Genomic DNA, 19208 nt, shown 5'->3' on the forward strand with positions numbered 1-19208 from the left:
GGCAGTGGGAAGGCTCCCGGCAGGGCAATGGAGGAGGCGGCGGGACTGTGTCTTTATCATCCCACCCTTGAAGGCCCACCCAGGAGAGCAGGGCCTGGGGCCCTCAGCACTTACCAATGGAATTCCACTGATAGACATGTTTTATTCTGCCACAGTAAAAATGTTTGAGTTTTTTTGGTTGCAAATATCAGAAATGCAACTTAAACTAGGTTTTGGGGAATGAGTTGTATTATTCACAGAAATAAGGACCAAAGTTACCACACATTTGTAGCAAAGAAAAGAAGTTTCTAGAAAAAAAAAAGAGGTGCTACACAGATAAATACTAGCCTTGTCAGTCTTGAGGGACCCTGGAGACCATGTGTGTCCTTACGCCACAGGTGAAGAACAGGTTACCTGGCCTTCTTTTTCTTAGGAGGGGTAGAGAGGAGCCGTCTGGCTCCTAATCAAGTGCTCTCTCTGTTGCACCAAACTTACTGTCTCTGGTTCCAGTTTCTTTCATGTGTCATGGCCAACATCAACCTCAGTAGCAAGGTGCCACTCCAAACCCCTATGCCATAGTTCTTTTAATTTCCTCACTTAACAGGTGAAGAAAGGGAGTTTAAAAAATTAAGTAATTTGTACAAAGTCGTAACAGGTGGTAAGGCTGCCCTCTCAAGTGGTCCATTTCCAAAAACCATCTTCTCACCCACCGGGCTGGCTACTGCCCAATGCTTCCTCTGCATTCCAGCTCCTGTCTTCTTGCTCTATCGAGATCCCAGAAAAAGGCACTAGGTACCAGGCCTCTCCCATGAGCTCCCCCAACAGTGGGTGACTGCTGTCCAGTGGTGGCCTAGACTCCATTGTGGAAGAGACAGTGACATGTGCAGGTGCCTCAGGAATGCCCCCGTGCCCACGGGTAATTTGACTCCAGCAGTCCAGGAGAAGAAGAGAAACTACCAGGGTTCAAATTGAAACAGGGACAGTGGTTTTTTTTTTCCCCCTTTATAAGATTGTCAAAAACTTAACGTTTGATAAGACTGGGTGCTGAAGTGTTGAGCAGGTGAGAACTGATACTGTCATGCATTGCTGGTGTGAGCCCTCTTGGAAGGCAATGAGGCGACTTCTGTTTAAAGTAGGACCCAGTCCTAGAGAAGCAATTGCATGGGCCTTCAAGAAGATGTGCTGAAAAGGTTCACCACAGCCTTGTGAAAGCAAAACCTTGGAAACCACCCAAATGTTGACCTGTGGGGAAATGGTTAAATAAAATAATCATGAATAGTCATATGGCTGGTGGATAAGGCAATCAAAAGGATTTGATAAGTCTAAGAGATAGTTGGTTCTCATTATTCAAGGTAATTGTGTTCTGTAAAGTCACTGCAAACCCTGAACTAGTGACAACTGAAGCAGTGGATAGACAGGACTAGATTCTGGTCATCTGATGTTTTTGTGAGCTGATTAACATGTAACTTTGTTTTAAATGTGTTCCTGTTTAAAGATGTCTTAGTTAGTATGTGTTGTTGATTGTTAACATTGAACTCATGGCCAACATCTCTAGCTCTCGCCTAGATGAAGCGTATCTAGCTGTACGTATTTTCCCCAAAAAGACACCTCACAGCTTCCTGAGCTTGGGAACAGTAGACAGCATTTGACCATTTCAACAGCAAAATTGCAAGCAAATGCACTAACATGCAAAACAAAAAACAAACAAACGAACAAAAAAAAAAAACCTGACACAAAATAGATCATTAAAGGGACATTGATTTGCTGTGTAGAATACGGGAGCTGAAACAAGAAGGCATAGTGTTGCCTTGTTTGACTGCAGCTGGTATCTACATTGTGACAAAATTTTCATTGCTCTGAGCATGTCCAGGAACAAATGTGGAAGTGCTATGCGTATTGGTTGATTTCAATAGTAGACAAATTCTCAGATATGGAATCTGCAAATAATGAAAATCAACTGTGCATGTCTTCACATTTTAACATCTCAGAAATTGGGGTGCATCTTAGATTCCATGCAATATGGTCCCTATATCAGTATGAACAGACTCTGTGGTTAAGGCTGAGTGAAATCCAAGTTGAAGATCAGTATAGGAATGTATAGGATAGACCTATATATATAAAATTAAACAAAATGCCGTGCTGCTTTTCCTTGGCTCTGAAATAGTTAAGAGGTATTGAGCATTGCCCAGGTCCCAGACACAGCTCCAAGTACTCAGTCATCTTAATTAATTTAACTTTCACATGGTCCTTAAAAGGTAGATGCCAATTTTTATCTCCATTTTATAAAAAGAAGTTAAGAACATTGCCCAGGGTCACACAGACACACACAAATAAAGATGTCTATTTCATCCTTCATTGAAAGTTATGATTGGATTTATTCTACGAACTTTTCTTAATGCTATTTGTAGCCTAACAGAAGCTTAAATATATACAGATTATTAACTCAGTACATCCTAAATTATTTTGCTATGAAATAAAACAGTTTTACTCTTCTGGTTCTTTTATTACCCCCATATTTCTTACTTAGATGTGGAGATGTGTACTTAAGGTGGATTTCATCAGTAGCTGTGTTTTCCTACATACTGGATTAATGGGATTGCTCTTAGCTTTTGAGTGCCCCTTTTATTTTAGTTTCATAAAAATATTTCCTGTGTATAGACATTGTTTTTATTAATGAGAACACTTACATAACTTGTCCTGTTTATATTGATGCTTGTTAATTTTAAATATGCTCAAGTTGCATTTTATTGAGTAAGGTCATAAATTGAGATGTAAAAAATGGGATTTTTTTATGAGCTCCAAGAAAACTTATATAAGAATTGATGTATTTGAAAGCTGAGACTCTTCAAATATTAAATGCAGAAATGTCTTATATATATATATATTTAAAGATTTATTTATTATTTGAAAGGCAGAGTTACAGAGAGGCAGAGGAAGAGAGAGAGAGAGAGTCTCGCATCCTCTGGTTCACTCTCCAGATGGCTGCAATGGCCGGAGCTACACCAATCTGAAGCCAGGAGCCAGGAGCTTCCTCCGGGTCTCCCACATGGGGGTACAGGGGCCCAAGGGTCTGGGCCATCTTCTGCTGCTTTCCCAGGCCACAACAGAGAGCTGGATTGGAAGTGGAGCAGCCAGGTCTTGAACCGGTGCCCATATGGGAAGCTGGCACTGTAGGCGATGGCTTTACCCACTACGCCACAGCGCTGGCACCTTATTTATTTATATTTAAATTTTAAAATGTACTTATTTGAGAGGCAGAGGGACAGAGACAAAAAGAGATCTTCCATCTGCTGGGTTGCTTCTCCACACACCTACAACAACCCGTGCTGGATTGGGGCCAAAGCTGAGAGCCAGGAGTGCAGTCCAGGTCTCTCCTGTGAGTGGCAGGGACCCAATCATTTGAATCATCACAGCAGCCTCCCAGGACCCGCATTAGCGGGAAACTGGAATTGAGAGCCAGAGCTGGGACTTGAACCCAGGTACACCTGTATGGGTTGTGGGTATCTTAACAACTAGTCCAATGCCTGCTCCTGCAGAAATATTTTAAAGCAAGACATAAAGGTTCTGGAAACGTGAAACATATGAATGCATATTTGACTCCACAGTTTTTTGTATACTTTGCATATTGAAAAATTACATTCCTCTTGGGGTTTATAATCCTGAGAAACTGTTGGGTCTTTAACACATTCTCATTTAACTGATAGCTTTTCCTCTACTGCTGCCTACTAAAAAGTCCACATTTGTAGCTAATGCCCCTTTTGGTGGTAGTAAACTTTCTGATCCTCCTGCCCAATAAAAGGGTATTATGAAATTAAAGCAGCAGTATCTGTTTCTGTAGGCCAAAAACAATCGACAGCAATTTCACATGATTCAGCCTAAGCCATTTCCTTTTGACCTGACCCTCTGTGGCCCTTATACATGACGATACTTCAGAAATTCATGGAAAACAGAATTAAAAGATAAATTTATTTTGATGCATGAAAGTTTTGAAATCATATATATACAATGTCTTCAAATAGATCAAGGAAAAACGTATACTGTGAAAAACCTATGCAGGACTCTCACTACGGTACAGTGGGTTAAGCCACTGTCTGCAGCGCGGGCATCCTGCATTGGCTCTGGTTCCAGTCCCGGCTGCTCCACTTCCAATCCAGCTCCCTGATAATGCACCTGGGAAAGCAGCAAAAGATGGTCCAGGTGCTTTAGTTCCTTCACCCATGTGGGAGACCCAGAAGAAGCTCCTGGTTCTTGGCTTTGGCCTGACCGAGCCCTGGCCATTGTGGGCTATCTCTTTCTCTCTCTCTCTCTCTTTCTCTCTCTGTCTCTGTAAACTCTGACTTTTAAATAAATTAATTAACAAAAAAAAAGAAAAACACATAAATTCATTTTTTTGCAATTAAATAAGCTTCTGTTTTAATTCCATTTTCTGCAGACTTTTAGAAGTACCCTCACAAATGCTGGTGGCATTTATATGCACCTGTCTTGTCTGCCTTAAAGTGTAACCCCCCTGGAAGACAGGGGCTCCTGTTTGCCCCTCTTTGGGCCCTGCCTTCTCCTTTCTCCTTCCCAGAGCGTATTCGGAGTAAATGTCTGTGGGGTGGAATGAAGTTAGAGTGGGCACAGCCATTCACGTAGCTTCCTATGTGTTCCCTTCCAGCCGTCCACATGTGCAGCGTCCTGGAACATAACTGCGCCCACTTCTGCATCAACACCCCAGGATCGTACGTCTGCAGGTGCAAACAAGGGTACATCCTCAACTCGGATCAGACGACTTGCAGAAGTAAGATTGCTTTGCTCATCTCTCTGGGCTTCTTCTCTCTCTTCTCATGTCTGTATCTGGGCTCACGTTAGGCGTCTCCGTCCCCTCACTGCACCCAGTTACCATTTCCCTGAGGAGAGAAGCAAGGGTTCAAAGTTTTGTTTGTTTTGACCGCACTTCTCACTCTTCCTCCATAGTACTGGGCCAGAGTCGGGCACACAGTAGGCCATCAAGAAGAGTTCGAGAGACCGGTGGAGGCATCATCTCCTAAGCAGCCTCTGTGAAAGTGTGGGCTGGCTTCCTTTGCTTCCAAACTGCTTCTTCAGGGGCAACCACTGAAGAGCCTTTTCATCCACTGTCTTTGTTCAGTGTACCCTGAGGAATTGCTTCTGTATTTTATTCTCTTCTCCAAAGCGTGGACTTAGGATGAGTTATTGACCTTGGCTGGGAATGATTATTCAAGTTCTATTTTAGAGGTGTGCAGGGACCTAGTTGCTTTGATGAGGCACACTTTATAGGTCTCTTAAACTTGAAAAAGGGCAAAGGGACACAAAATGTTAGAACTCACATTCTCCTTTTTTGGCCGAGCCCCAAAGACCAGACAATATGCAGATATTTATGCCAGCACAAGGTTATCTGTCCCTTAAAGAACAGAATTACCCACATGTTGAGTATTGTGTCCCCCCTCCCCTTCTAAGTTGCAAGTGAAACCACTTTGTTAACCCTTGGACAGCCAGGCTGCCAAAGAAAGACTTGAGGAAGGCCAAGGCATGTGCAGGCAAATAAAATTCAGTGACTGTGATGGGTAGTTCATGCAATGGGTAATTGTTATACTGCATGCTAAGCAATTAAGCATTAATGGAAAGCAGTTTGCACAAATGGTTGTAATTAGCATCACACTTATAGAGCCAAACCACATTTTCCATTTTTCTTCTCACTTTTCTGTTTCAGGGTTGAGTGGTTGGCTGGAAGCTTTCCCACTCCCCGAGATTAGGTAACATCTGCTTGATCGCCTCCAGTTCTGTGGCGTGTAGAAGCCCAAGGCTCTCTGGGGTCTGTGAACCCCGCGGTCCCTGTGTTCTCAGCTCCTTTCAGACCCCAGGGCTACAGGCTGAATCACTGTCATCTTCCACTGGAAGATCTGATGTTTCTTCAGGTGGTTCCACAACACGAAAATCCTAAACAGTCCTGGGTTTCGTAGACTTTACTGAAGAACTGGAGGAGCTCAGGACAAGCCATCTCACACACTGCTCAGCAAACAGCCTCAACATCTGAGACCCCCATTCTCTTCTAGCACCCTCCTGCCCCAAGCTGCTTCTCTGGCCCACCCTACAGGATACTCATCTCCCCCTGTCTTGCCCACTTCCTTCCTCCCAACCCTTCCTGGGAGCAACAAGTGGTTCCACCCCTTGCTTCAAGAACTCTGGTGATCAGCTAGGTTCAGGGCATCTGCTGATGTCCATTTGCCATGGGTTGGCTTAGCTGAGCCAGAGGAATTCTGACACTAGGGAATAAAAATAAAAAGCACATTTCTCCGGGCACTAAAATAGCTGACTAGAGGTGCCTGGTGCACTTTCATTCACAATAGAGGACAAAAACAAGGGGAAGGCAACAGCCATTTCCCTAGAGTAGGGGGTGGCAGAACATGAGAGTGCTGTGGGAATGTGACAGAGACATTGGAGCCACAGATGTGTGATGACCTCAGGAAGAAGGGACCTCGGGGCTGGTGCTGTGGCATGGCAGATTAAACCATTGCCTGAGACACTGGCATCCCAAATGGGTGCCAGTTCGAGACCCGGCTGCTCTACTTCCAATCCAGCTCCCCGCTAATGCTCCTGAGAACACAGCAGAAAATGGCCACATGGGAGACTCAGATGAAGCTCCTGGCTCCTGGCTTTGGCTTGGCCCAGCGCTGGCTGTTTGTGGCCATTTAGGGAGTGAGCCAGTGGATAGACGATCTCTCTGCCTCTCCTTCTTTCTCTGTAACTCTGACTTTCAAGTAACAATAAATAAATGCAAGAAAAAGAGAAAGAGAGAGAGAGAAAGCAAGGAAGAACGGAAGAGACTTAAGCACACAGTGTCTGCTGCCTCTCGAGATCAACCCTAAACCTAAAGGGACTCAGGAGTCTCCACTCACCCTGCGGATACCTGAGACGTTTACTGCTGGAGAACTCTGTGACCTTCGCATGCCCTGAGCCCTGTGTGGGGAGCTGCTGGGTTCCACACCTCGCACTGCTCTGAAAAAGAGTCCGGCTCACGTTGCACCCTCCTCTACCCAGATCCTTGTTACATGGAGCGATCTAAGATCCTACCCACATGGAGTCCTGTGAAGCAGCCAGGCAGCTGCTCCCAGCAGCTCTAACAGCCAGTCTTATGGGCTAGCCAGGAGGCCTTGCCCACCGTTGCATGGCCCTAGAATTACCTGAGTGGCTGACTCCAAGAGGCATGGCCTACAGAGGCTCCCAGAACATAGTTAGGTGGCTCTTCTCTGCCTCCTGCTACCCAGAAGGCAGCAAGCAGACCCACTCATCCACTCTTAGCCCCAGGAAGCAGCTGGGAAGACCTCCCTGAAGAAGCCATACCAAAGAGGCTCTACAAAGTCACTTGTGCAACCTTCAAACTCTAACAAGTGCCCCGTCTGGGTACATGGGTGTGGATGAGCATATGCTCCCCTTAGACACTGCACTCTGTACTGTACTCACCAGGGCCCATAGAGATGGCCCCTTTCTCATACAACTCATGGAGACTGATGGGAACCTCACATCCACAACCAGATGGCCATATTCAGAAGTGCCAGAAAGCCCACTCTACCTGAAGAAGTTATATCCCAGCTGATAGTGCACTTCCACAATGCCTGCAGCCTAGACCACTGAGACACCAGTAGATGTCATCAAAGTTGATTTTAGCTGAAGATATCACATTAATACTATACTAAAATACCCACCTGGAACAAAAACAAATACAGCCTATCCAGCCAACATCTCAGGACATATTGCTAGCAAGAAAGTAGAGGTAGAGGTAACTGACCCACCAGATGCACAAATCCCAGTGTAGGGACACAAGAAACATGGAAAAACAAGGTGACATGACACCTCAAGTGAACACAATAACTCTCTAGCAACATACCCCGGAGAAAATGAAATGGATGAATTACCTGACAAAGAATTCACCAGAATATTTTAAAGGAAGATTACTGAAATTCTAGAGAATGAGATAGTTTACCAAAATTCAGAAGATAATTCATAATATGAATGAGAAATTCAGCAAAGATTTAGAGATCATAAAAGAGAATTTGGAGCTAAGGAATTCAATAATTGAAATACAAAAAAATACAATTGAGAGCCTCAATAGCAGAATTGATAAGGCACAAGAAAAAAAAATCTGAGCTTGAAGACAGATCTTTTGAAATGACTCTGTCAAATTTTTAAAAAGGGTGGAAAAAGCAGTTTAAAAGAACAAAGAGCACCTTGGAGTCTTATGGAAGACTTTTACATGAGCAGATGTTGACATTATGAGTATTGCAGATGGAGAAGAGAAGGTAAAGGGCAAAGGAAACCTAGTCAATGAAATAACCTTTGGGAAGATACAGAAATCTAGATCCAGGAAGCTCAAGGGATGTCTAATAGATATGAGAAAAGAAAAGTCCCCCTCCCCCCTTAGGCCCAGGCAAACTTTCAAAAAATGCAAGATAAAGAAAGAATTCTAAAAACAGCAGGGAAAAGTGTAAATTCACTCAAAGGGGAATCTCCATTAGCTTAATGGTAGACATTTTGGCAGAAGCCTTACAGACCAGGAGAGAATGAGATGATAAGTTCAAAGTCCTGAAAGAATCCTCTCCACTACCAAGTTGGCCTCCAGGAAAGAAGAAGAAATAAAAATTTCCCATGACAAGCAAAAATGGAGGAAATTCATCACCATGAGACTGACCCTACAGACATCCTGAGGGAGCCCTGCTGTAGGAGTGAAAGGAAGATCACTACACACACAATGAAGATACATGAAAGTACAGATACACAAGCCAGAAAGAGAATCAAATCCTACCACTGCTGAAAACAGCAAACCACAAACATGAAAAACAAGAGAGGAAGAAAGGAACAAAGAATATATAAATAATCAAAAAATAATCTAACAGGAGTGTTTCTTGTCAAGAATAATCTTGAATATACATGGATTAAACTCCCCAATTAAAAGCTATAGACTGTCTGAATAAATTAAAACACAAGACTCAAGAGACTCACTTCTCCCGTAAAGACACACATAAACTGAGAGTGGAGGGGTAGAAAAAGATACACCATGTAATCGGGAGTAAAAGTGAGCAGGAGTGGGTATAGCTGTATCAGAGAAAGTAGTTTAGTTCAGAAACTGTAAAAAAAGGCAAAGTCACTGTATGATGACAAAGGGATCCATTTAACAAGAAGAAATAACAAATGTATACACACAGACACACACACAGACATATATAATATACCCAATGCTGCAGTATCCACTTACATAAAGAAGCATTATAAGATCTGAAAGAAGTGATAACCTCTAATTCAGTAATAACTGGGGACTTCAGCACCCCACTTTCATCAGTGGACAGATCATCTAGATAAAAAACAGAGAAAGAAACACTGGAGTGAGTGAAACCATGCTATAGACCAAATGGACCTACCAGACATTTTTACAGAACACATCCCTCAACAGCTGCAGAATTCATATTCTTATCAGCACAAGGAACATTCTCCAGAAAGACCATATGTTAGGCCACAAAACAAGCCTCAACAAATTCAAAAGAGTTGAAATTATAGCATGTCTCTTCTGGCTACAATGTTACAAATTTAGAAATCGACAAGAGGAACTTTAGCAATTGTACCTATACATGGGAATTAAACAATATTCTCTTGAGCATCCAATGGGTCAATGAAGGAATCAAAGTGGAATTTTTTTTTTTTTTTTTTTTGACAGGCAGAGTTAGACAGTGAGAGGGAGAGACGGAGAGAAAGGTCTTCCTTCCATTGGTTCATCCCCCAAATAGCCGCTATGGCCTGGCGCGGCGCTGATCCGAAGCCAGGAGCCAGGTGCTTCCTCCTGGTCTTCCATGTGGGTGCAGGGCCCAAGCACTTGGGCCATACTCCACTGCCTTCCTGGGCCACAGCAGAGAGCTGGCCTGGAAGAGGAGCAACCGGGATAGAATCCGGTGCCCCAACCGGGACTAGAATCCGAGTTCTGGCGCTGCAGGTGGAGGATTAGCCTAGTGAGCCACGGCGCTGGCCCAAAGTGGAATTTTTAAAAAATTCTTGAAACAAATAAAAATGACAGTACAACATAACTAAAATCTATGGGATACAGCAAAAGCAGTCCAGAAAGGAAAATTTATAACAAGTGCCTACATTAAAAAAATACAAATACTTTGAATGAACAATCTGCTGGGGCAACTAAAAAAAAAAAAAAACTAGATAAACAAGAGCAAACCAGAACCAAAATTAATAGAAAGAAAAAAGTAACAAAGATTATAGCAGAAACAAATTAAATAGAGACTAAAAAATAAGTATAAAAGGTCAGAGAAACTGATGAGTGGTTTTCTGAAAATATAAACAAAACTGATGAGCCTTTAGCTAATCAAGAATAAAGACATAAAATGAGATATGAAAAGTGAGATGTTACAACTGAGACCACAGAAATACAAAGAGACTATTACGAACAACTAAATATCAACAGTTTGGAAAACCTAGAAGAAATGGGTAAATTACTAAAGACCCATAACCTATCAAAATTGAACTGTGAAGACAGAGAACACCAGAACAGATAGATAACAAATGAGATTGAATCAGTAATAAAATGTCTTCCAACAAAGAAAAGTCCAGGACCAGATAGCTTCACTGTCAGGTGTAACCAGTGTATATTAGTGCCAGTTCTCAAGTTATTCCAAAGTATGGAAAGGCAAGGAGTCCAGGGCCTGTGTTGTGGCATAGTGGGTAAAGCAGCTGCCTGCAGTGCCGGCATCCCATGTGGGTGCTGGTTTGTGTCCCAGCCGCTCTGCTTCTGATCCAGCTCCCTGCAAAGAGCCTGGTAGAAGCAGTGGAAGATGGCCCAAGTGTTTGGGCTCTGCCACCCATATGGGAGACCTGGAGAAGCTCCTGGCTCCTGGCTTCAGCCTGGCCCAATCCTGGCTGATATGGCCATCTGAGGAGCGAAACAGTGGATGAAAGATCTCTCTCTGTCTCCCCCCCACACCTCTCTCTCTGTAACTCTGAATTTCAAATAAATAAATGCATCCTTTTTTAGAAAAAAGAAAGTATATACACACATGTTTATATGCAAATGCATATAAATTTAACCAAGGAAGTGAATGATTTCTGAAATGAAAATTTCAGAACACTGGTGAAAAAAAATAGAGGACACACACTCAGAAAGGAAGTGACACCCCGTGCTTATGGATTGGAAGAATTAATGTTGTTTTCTTAAAGATTTATTTATTGGTTTATTTGAAAGGCAGAGTTACAGAGAGGCATAGGGGGGGAGAGAGAGAGAGAGAGAGAGAGAGAGAGAGAGAGAGAGGTCTTCTATGCACTGGTTCACTCTCAGATGGCCACAACGGCCAGAGCTGTGCTGATCCGAAGCCAGGAGCCAGGAGTCTCTTCCGGGTCTCCTGCGTAGGTGCAGGGGCCCGAGGACTCAGGCCATCTCTTCTACTGCTTTCCTAGGCCATAGCAGAGCGCTGGATCGGAAGTGTAGCAGCCAGGATTTGAACCGTCACTCATAATGGATGCCAGCACTCAAGCAGCGGCTTTACCCACTACACCACAGCGTGGGCCCCAGAATTAATATTGTTAAAATGTACTACCCAAACCAATCTACAGATTCAGTGCAGTCCTATCAAAACTCCAATGATATTTTTCACAAAAATAAGAAAGTCATTACTATAGTCTGTATAGAACCACAAAAGACACCAAGTAGCCAAAACAATCCTGAGCAAAAGAACAAAATTGGAGGCATTACAATACCTGATTTCAAAACATACTACAAAGTGATAATAACCCAAAGAGCATGGTTCTGGCATAAGCACAGACACATAGGTCAGTGGAACAGAACAACCCAGAAATAATTCCATGTATCTGTTGCCAACTAATTTTTGACAAAGATAACAAGAACACACACAGGAGAAAGCAAAGTCTCTCCAATAAATGGTACTGAGAAAACTGGATGTCCTCATTCAGAAAAAGAAACCACACCCTGTCTCTCATATATACAAAAATCAAGCCAGAATGGATCAGAGACTTAACTATAAGATGCTAAAATGTGAAACTGTAAAAAATATAGGGAATGGGGCCAGCGTTTTTGCAGAGCAGGTAAAGCTGCCACCTATGAAGCACCACTCTGTGTCTTTGCTGCTGTACTTCTGACCCAGCTCCCTGCGAATGCGCCTGGGAAAGCAGTGGAAGATGGCCCAAGTGCTTGGGCCCCTGCACCCATGGGGGAGACCTAGAAGAAGCTCCTGGTTCCTAGCTTTGGCCTGGCCCAGCGCTGACCATTGAGGCCATTTGGGAAGTGAACCAGCAGTTGAAAGATCTCTCTCTCTCTCTCTCTGTGTGTGTGTGTCCTTCTCTCTGTAGCTCTGATCTTCAAAATAAATCTTTTTTAAAAAATTGATCTGAAAGAAGTAGAGAACAGAATAGTGGTTGCCAGAGCCTGGGGGATGGGTTGGAGAGGGGATGGTTAAATGGTTAAATGGGCACAGGGGTGCACCTGGATGGGAGGAATAATCCCTAATGTTCTATAGTATGGTAGGAGAGCCATGGCTGACAGCATTTGATTGACTATTTCAGAACAGCTACTCCAGAGCATTGTGAATGTTCCTAACACAAAGAAATGATAGATATGCCAGGTGTCCTGAAGGGATCATTACTATTATATACATGCACTGAAATGTCACACCGAACTCCATGATTATATACAATTATGCATCAATTAAAAAATAAAATTTAGGTAAATTAAAAAAAAAAGAAAACTAAAGCAGGAAAATTGTTTTTGAAATAAAAGGTTCCATGAGCAAGGGCCTTCCCCACACGCCAGGGTTTGCCATCCCCTGCCTGGCCACCACAGCCTGGGTGCCCCTGGGGGCTGTGGCATAGAACAGCCGGAAGCAGAGACTGCGTGGGCTTCACGCTGAGCTGTCAGGTCTCGGTAGGCAGGCCCAGGTGGAGGAAGGAGTGCACAGCGGGGGCCGCTCAAACTTTAGGAACTGACTCCAGGGTGTGCCCTCAGAGATGCAGAGTCAGCAGGTGTGGATTTTCCAAGAGCTTCTGCTGCCCACACACTTTGGGATTCCCTGGGGAGGAGAGAAGGAACTGGGATAAGGTGTGACCAGGCAGTGACCAGTCAGCCCTCCAGCCACCCCAAGCAGTTAGGATGTCTTCCTGTGCACCCGACATAGCTGGCTCCATGTAGGTCCAGTTCCCTCTCTTCCAGAAAAAGATTCTACTAATAACTCATTTGCTGTCCTGAAACTGGCATACCAGTGGCCTTCGGGAAAGAGCAGGGCCTTCGGAGGCCCCAGATCCGGGTTTGCGTCCTGACACGATCCCTCATCAGCCATGGCTGTCTCATCCTGAGCTGCTTACTGCATCTTCTTGGCTTTCCACCTCTTCACTCCTAAAATGGGAATTAGTATCAACCTCATCACCAAGTGCTGGCTAGGCCCTGCTCTGGATCTAGTGGGCAGTTGAAGGAAAGCTGTGCCATCTATAACCTCTGCTTACAAGCTGCTTGTGGGAACCCGTGCCCGCCAACCATGACAGAAACTCACAGTGGGCATGCAGAGGAGTGAGACACAACTCTTTCCCCTTTTCTTTTCTTGTCCTGCGCATGGCTGGGTAACCTCGCAGATGAGAAGAGATGTGGATTCCACCTCTTCCCCAAAGCACTCTTACTGCCTAAAAAGTACTTGCCATTCATTCTTCAAAACACCCATTGATTGTTCATTTACTTTTGCCACATGTTTTTGAGCATATAGGACATCCTAGGCAGCATGCAAAACACTGGAAGTAAAATAGTGAATAAAACAGCAACACTGCTTCTTTTTTGGGGCTCACCTTCTCCCATGGGGTCAATCAAATCAACAACCAAGGTCATTGTATCCAAGAGTGACTGCAGCCCAGGTCCACCTGGGGTTTGCAGCACATCCGGTCAGGCCTAACCAGGAGGTCAGCTCGTGTGCCAGGAGCTCCCCCGGGTGCTTCATATCTGTCTATTGTCTCATTTAATTCTCACAGTGAGCTCTTAATGTAGATTTTATCACTGGCATTTTATAGATAAGGGAAATGAGGAACATGAAGATTAATTTCCTAAAGGTCACATGGCTGGCAATGATGTCATTTTGGCCATCTCAAGCCATAACCAATAAGGTGTTTCCTTATCCAAAGAAAAATGGAAAGCCCTTTGATTATTGAATGTGTTACCCTGTCCACTCTGCTCACCTTCATTGATTTTCTCTTTTTGAGAAGAAGCACAGACACATCTTTAGGGACCTGGTTTTGGGTCTCTTCATGTCCAGGTAACCCTCTCCTGGGTAGATAGCAGCCGTCTCAACAGTGCTCCTCCATTCAAGGACTAGATCAAGTGTATTAAAGGATCGTACCTTTCAAGTTCTGCCCATGTGCACAGTTAAGGATGTAGTAGAGGTCAGCGTTGTGGGTTCTCTCTGCCTTTCTCAAAGTCCTCTCTACCCAAGGCCATTATATGAAATATATCCAGGAGTGGTAGCACAGTGCTAGAACAGTAGACTTTTATGTCCTTCTTTTTCCCATTTACAGAAATAAGATGGGAGGCCTAGCAGGTTGACTGTGACACCAGCATCCCATATGGGCACTGGTTCAGGACCCAGCTCTTGAACTTCTGATTTCCCTCCCTGCTGATGCACCTGGGAAAGCAGTGGAAGATGGCCCAAGTGCTTGGGCTCCTGCCACCCATGTGGGAGACCCAAAGGAAGCTCCTGCCTCCTGGCTTCAGCCTGGCACAGTTCCAGCCATTTGGGGGGTTTCTCTCTCTCTCTTGCTCTCTCTCTCCCTAACTCTGACTTCCAGATATATAAAAAATAAATCTTAAAGAAAAAAAGAATAGGGGCCAGTATTTGGCATAGCAGTTAAGAAACTGTCTGGGGCACCTGCATCCCATTTCCCAGTGCCTGGGTCTGAGTCCCAGCTCCACTCCTGATTTCAGCTTCCTGCCAGTGCAGACCCTGAGGGCAGCAGGTAAGGGCTCACAGAGTTGCCTCTCTGGCACCCTTGTAGGTGAGCTGGATTGAGTTCTTGGCTCCATGCTTCATTCTGGGCCAATCCCAACTATTGCAGGTATTTGAGGAGTAAACCAGAGAATGAAAGTTCTCTATTTATCTGTTTTCCTGTCTTTGAAATAAATAAAACTAAATAAAATTTTACAATGAGGGAAAAAGAAAACCTCATGAGATGAGCCCCACTTCACAGGCCCATCACCCTTTATCATTTCTCCTCCCTTTGAATTCCTGTCCCATTAACAACAACTTGTTTCCTTTTCTTTATATGTTTTTAAATAAGGAATTTTTCACTCCCTTTTGGAACATTTAGTATCTGGCAGCTGTTGCAAATGTAACATTTAGATAACTTCATTTGGCAGAAAATATAAACTTTCTTGCACAGCTTTCTCGGTTTTTCCCCTTTCTCAAGAACCATACCAAATGCATTTTACTGCCTTTGTTATTTGGAAATGTTCCTGATATTATTTTCCCCAAGCTGCATAAGTGATTTAATAGCTTTTATGTTAGAGTTTAAACATGTTCTGGAGCATGACCCAGAAAAACAGCTACATTATTAGAGGGGAGGGGGGACTATATCCAACATTCTACATGAATTTAAATGCAAAAATTCTTAACAAAATTTTAGCAAGTAGAATCCACCAGTATATATCAGAGAACAGTATCAGGATCAAATGGAGTGGGATATATCCCAAGAATGTAAAGGTGGTTTAATATTCAAAAATCAGTCAATATAATTCACTAAATCAACAGACTGAAAAAAAAAAACAAAACAGGAATCATCTCAATAGGAAAAAGCAATGGATAATACTCAGTATTCATTCGTGATAGATTCTCAGCACATGAGAAACAGAAGGGAAATGCCTCAATCTGGTAAACATCTATGAGAAAAATCTACAACTAACATCACACTCGAAAGTGAAAGACAAGCAACAGGTGTTTGGCTCAGTAATTAAGATGCCTGTTGGGACTTCCATATCCCATACTTGAGTGCCTGGGTTCAAGTCCTGGCCCACTCCTGATTCTAGCTTCCTGCTAGTGCAGACCATGGGACAGAGCAGTGATGGCCCAAGTGGTTGGGTGCCTGTCACCCATGTGGGAAACCTGGATTGAGTTCCTGGAACATAGGTGAATTTGTCACTGGTCTCTCTCTCTCTCTCTCTCTCTCTCTCTCTCTCTGTGAGTGTGTGTGTGTGTGTGTGTATCTCATCAGCAGGTAAAGGAGTAGTACATTGTGATTCCAATGTAATTCTGCTCAGAAATGCAAAGAAGAAACAACTGACATGTGCAGCAGACTGGACACATCTCAGAATAACTGCGTTGAATGAAAGACACCAGACCAAAGTGTGTGGGGGGGGGGCAGAATACCTACTATATGGTTGCATTTATATGAAAGCTTGGGAAATGGCACCTAATCAATAATGACGAAGAGCAGATTGGTAGTTGGCTGGGGCTGAGGGCAGAGGAGAGGCAGGAGGAGGGATTACAACAGGACAAAGAGAAAGCCCTGGGGGTGATGACTGTTCATCACCCGGACTGTGGTGTGTCCGGTTTAGCAAATTGTATTTTCAATATGTGCAGTTTATTGCCTGCCATTTATAACTCCAAAAACCTGACATTTGTAAATCAGACAAGGCTTTGCAAGATAAGCAGTGCTGAGACAAATGTGACAAGAGAAGAAATTGGAGAGTCATGAACTAGACTGGCCTGCTGTCTGGAATTGTTTGGTGCCTCAGTAGGGGATAAGGGAAGGAATGTGAGCTGGGACAAATTATGGAGCCATTTGACTCTCGAGCTGAGTTCCAGTGGTGTCCTTTGGTGAGAAAGGGAAGCTGAACACAGGTACCAAAAGCAAAACCACATTTTGGAAAATTAGGGCCAGCCATTATGTATGCATTGGGCTAGCAATAGGTAGAGAACCAGGTGGAGCTACCGTTCCTGCTTTCATATATGCCTTACCTCTGGACTCCCCGCTGTGAACCAGCCACTCTTATGGGGTTTCTCTTAAATATTTGAGATGCAAGGAACAGTCAGCTCTTGGCTTCCCTTGTGCTGCACACATGCACAGCAGTTAAGAAAGATGCAATCAGGCCGGCGCCGCGGCTCACTAGGCTAATCCTCCGCCTAGCGGCGCCGGCACACCGGGTTCTAGTCCCGGTCGGGGCGCCGGATTCTGTCCCGGTTGCCCCTCTTCCAGGCCAGCCCTCTGCTGTGGCCCGGGAGTGCAGTGGAGGATGGCCCAGGTGCTTGGGCCCTGCACCCCATGGGAGACCAGGAAAAGCACCTGGCTCCTGGCTCCTGCCATCGGATCAGCGCGGTGCGCCGGCCGCAGCGCGCCGGCCGCGGCGGCCATTGGAGGGTGAACCAACGGCAAAAGGAAGACCTTTCTCTCTGTCTCTCTCTCTCACTGTCCACTCTGCCTGTCAAAAAAAAAAAAAAAAAAAAAAAAAAGAAAGATGCAATCAGTTTGCAATTACAGTCAACTCAGTGCATGTTTCTCAGGCCCCAGGATTCATTAGGAGACCACAGCAGCAACCTCAGCTCCGGGGAGGAGTTTATGACGTGGGGTGGGGTGGGTGGGGTGCGTGGGGAATGATAGTTTTGAAAGTCAGAGAGGAAACCTGGTTTTGAGGGTAAACTGTTGAGTCCACATGAGCGGCTGGGTACAGCTGGAGATGGAGAATGAGTTCAGGGAGAAGGTCTGGGCTGGCCGTGACCCTGAAAATGGATGAAATCTTGGGGTGGTGGGTGGAAAGCAAAGGTCAGGGTGTGAGCACTAGGGCAGCCCACAGTCGATGTGGAGCAAGAGAGCAAGGGTGAACAAGACCCACACCCACCCCCAGCCCCAGCCCCAACTGCTGAGACCTCCCTGAGCAGGAGCAGACGGCTTGCCGAGTGGCGCTTCCTCCTGACCCTGGCCTTGAGCCCAAGAGCTTCAAGATCATCACGTGCAGTTTGCTCACCCTCTGGCTCTGCCAGGGCACAGGGATTTTCAAATAAGAAGGAATCTGGGCAGAGCAGAGCCCCGTGGGAGAACTGAGCAGACCACATGTGAGTACAGCAATGCCAGCGAGCAGAGAACTGTAGACACAGGAGATAACGAGCTTGAACCTGTACAGCTTCTCCTTTGCCTTGCTGTTTTCACCAGCACCTAGACAAGTGGTTCCTAAGGTGCTGTTCCCTGGACAGCAGCGTCAGCTTTGCGGGGAGAAATGCAAATTTGGGAGTTAGAAATGCAAATTCAGAGGCCTCCCCTAGACCCCTTGAATTTGGGCATCTAGGAGCAGAGCCCAGCAATGTGTGTCTTCACAAATTCTTCAGGGGAATCTGATATACGAATGTGTTTAAAAAGCTCAAGGGAAAAAATGGAATGAAAAGTTTATTGTGGTGCAAAACCTTTTTGAAATCTATGCATACAAAGATTCTTCAAAAAGTTCATGGCAAGTATATTTTATGAATAAACTACACATGGATTTAAAAATGTTTTTGCACCAAAATAAGCTTATCTTTTAGTTTCATTTCTTCCCCCACGAACTTCTTAAAGTCTGCTTGTGTACTGTAGTTTGAGGCCCACTGACCTAGATGTTTGCAACCAGATCTTTCCCTGGGAGGATCCACTCAGTAGGGGGTAAACATTTAAGAATACTACGATGTGACAAGTTTTTGGAAATGGCCAAGTGTAGGGCCTTATTCACATTTTTTGATTATTTTGATCAAACCTATTCAGTCAAGTTTACTTAGGTTTGAAGACGTTGTTTTGGAGATTTCCACCTTCCTCCTTTTTGCTTCCCCACAGAAAGCCAAATTCCGGTTAGAGAAGAGCAGAACTGATTGAAAAAGAATTAAGCTGTGGGGGAAGGAGGCAAGCAGCCCCAGCTGGGGTTTGCCTGAAAGGACAGGTTTGTTGTTCTCAGTGACACTGGATTCGTTTCCTTTCTTGCAGGGTAGAAGCACAAGGCCGATGACTCAGTTACTGTTGAAAGTCTTTAAATCCAAACTGCAGCTGTCAAAATAAGATTAGTGCTTTCAGCCTTGAAGAAAGAAAGGGGACATTCCCCTAAATGCAGGCTTGGCTCCTGCCAGCCTTTGAGGAGCCCTATAACTCTGCGTGTGCTTTGGGTGGGAGTGGGCAGAGACCCCACTGCTTCCCAGTTGAGCGAAAGAACAGCCTTAATAACACAGCTCTCCCCTCTCTTGCTG

At 44.5% G+C, this 19208-nt stretch overlaps 1 protein-coding gene across 5 annotated transcripts in view; it reads left to right on the plus strand.

Moving 5' to 3' along the window:
* MATN2 (matrilin 2) overlaps window positions 1–19208 on the plus strand; it is a 153597-nt gene that overhangs the window by 60949 nt on the left and 73440 nt on the right. For all 5 annotated transcript variants that reach the window (XM_070075336.1, XM_070075338.1, XM_070075335.1 and 2 more), the window contains exon 4: window positions 4637–4759. In XM_070075336.1, coding sequence (XP_069931437.1) covers window positions 4637–4759 — 123 coding nt within the window. The remainder of the gene's footprint in view (window positions 1–4636; window positions 4760–19208) is intronic.

Source organism: Oryctolagus cuniculus, chromosome 6 (assembly GCF_964237555.1).
Source record: "Oryctolagus cuniculus chromosome 6, mOryCun1.1, whole genome shotgun sequence".
Lineage (NCBI taxonomy): Eukaryota > Metazoa > Chordata > Mammalia > Lagomorpha > Leporidae > Oryctolagus > Oryctolagus cuniculus.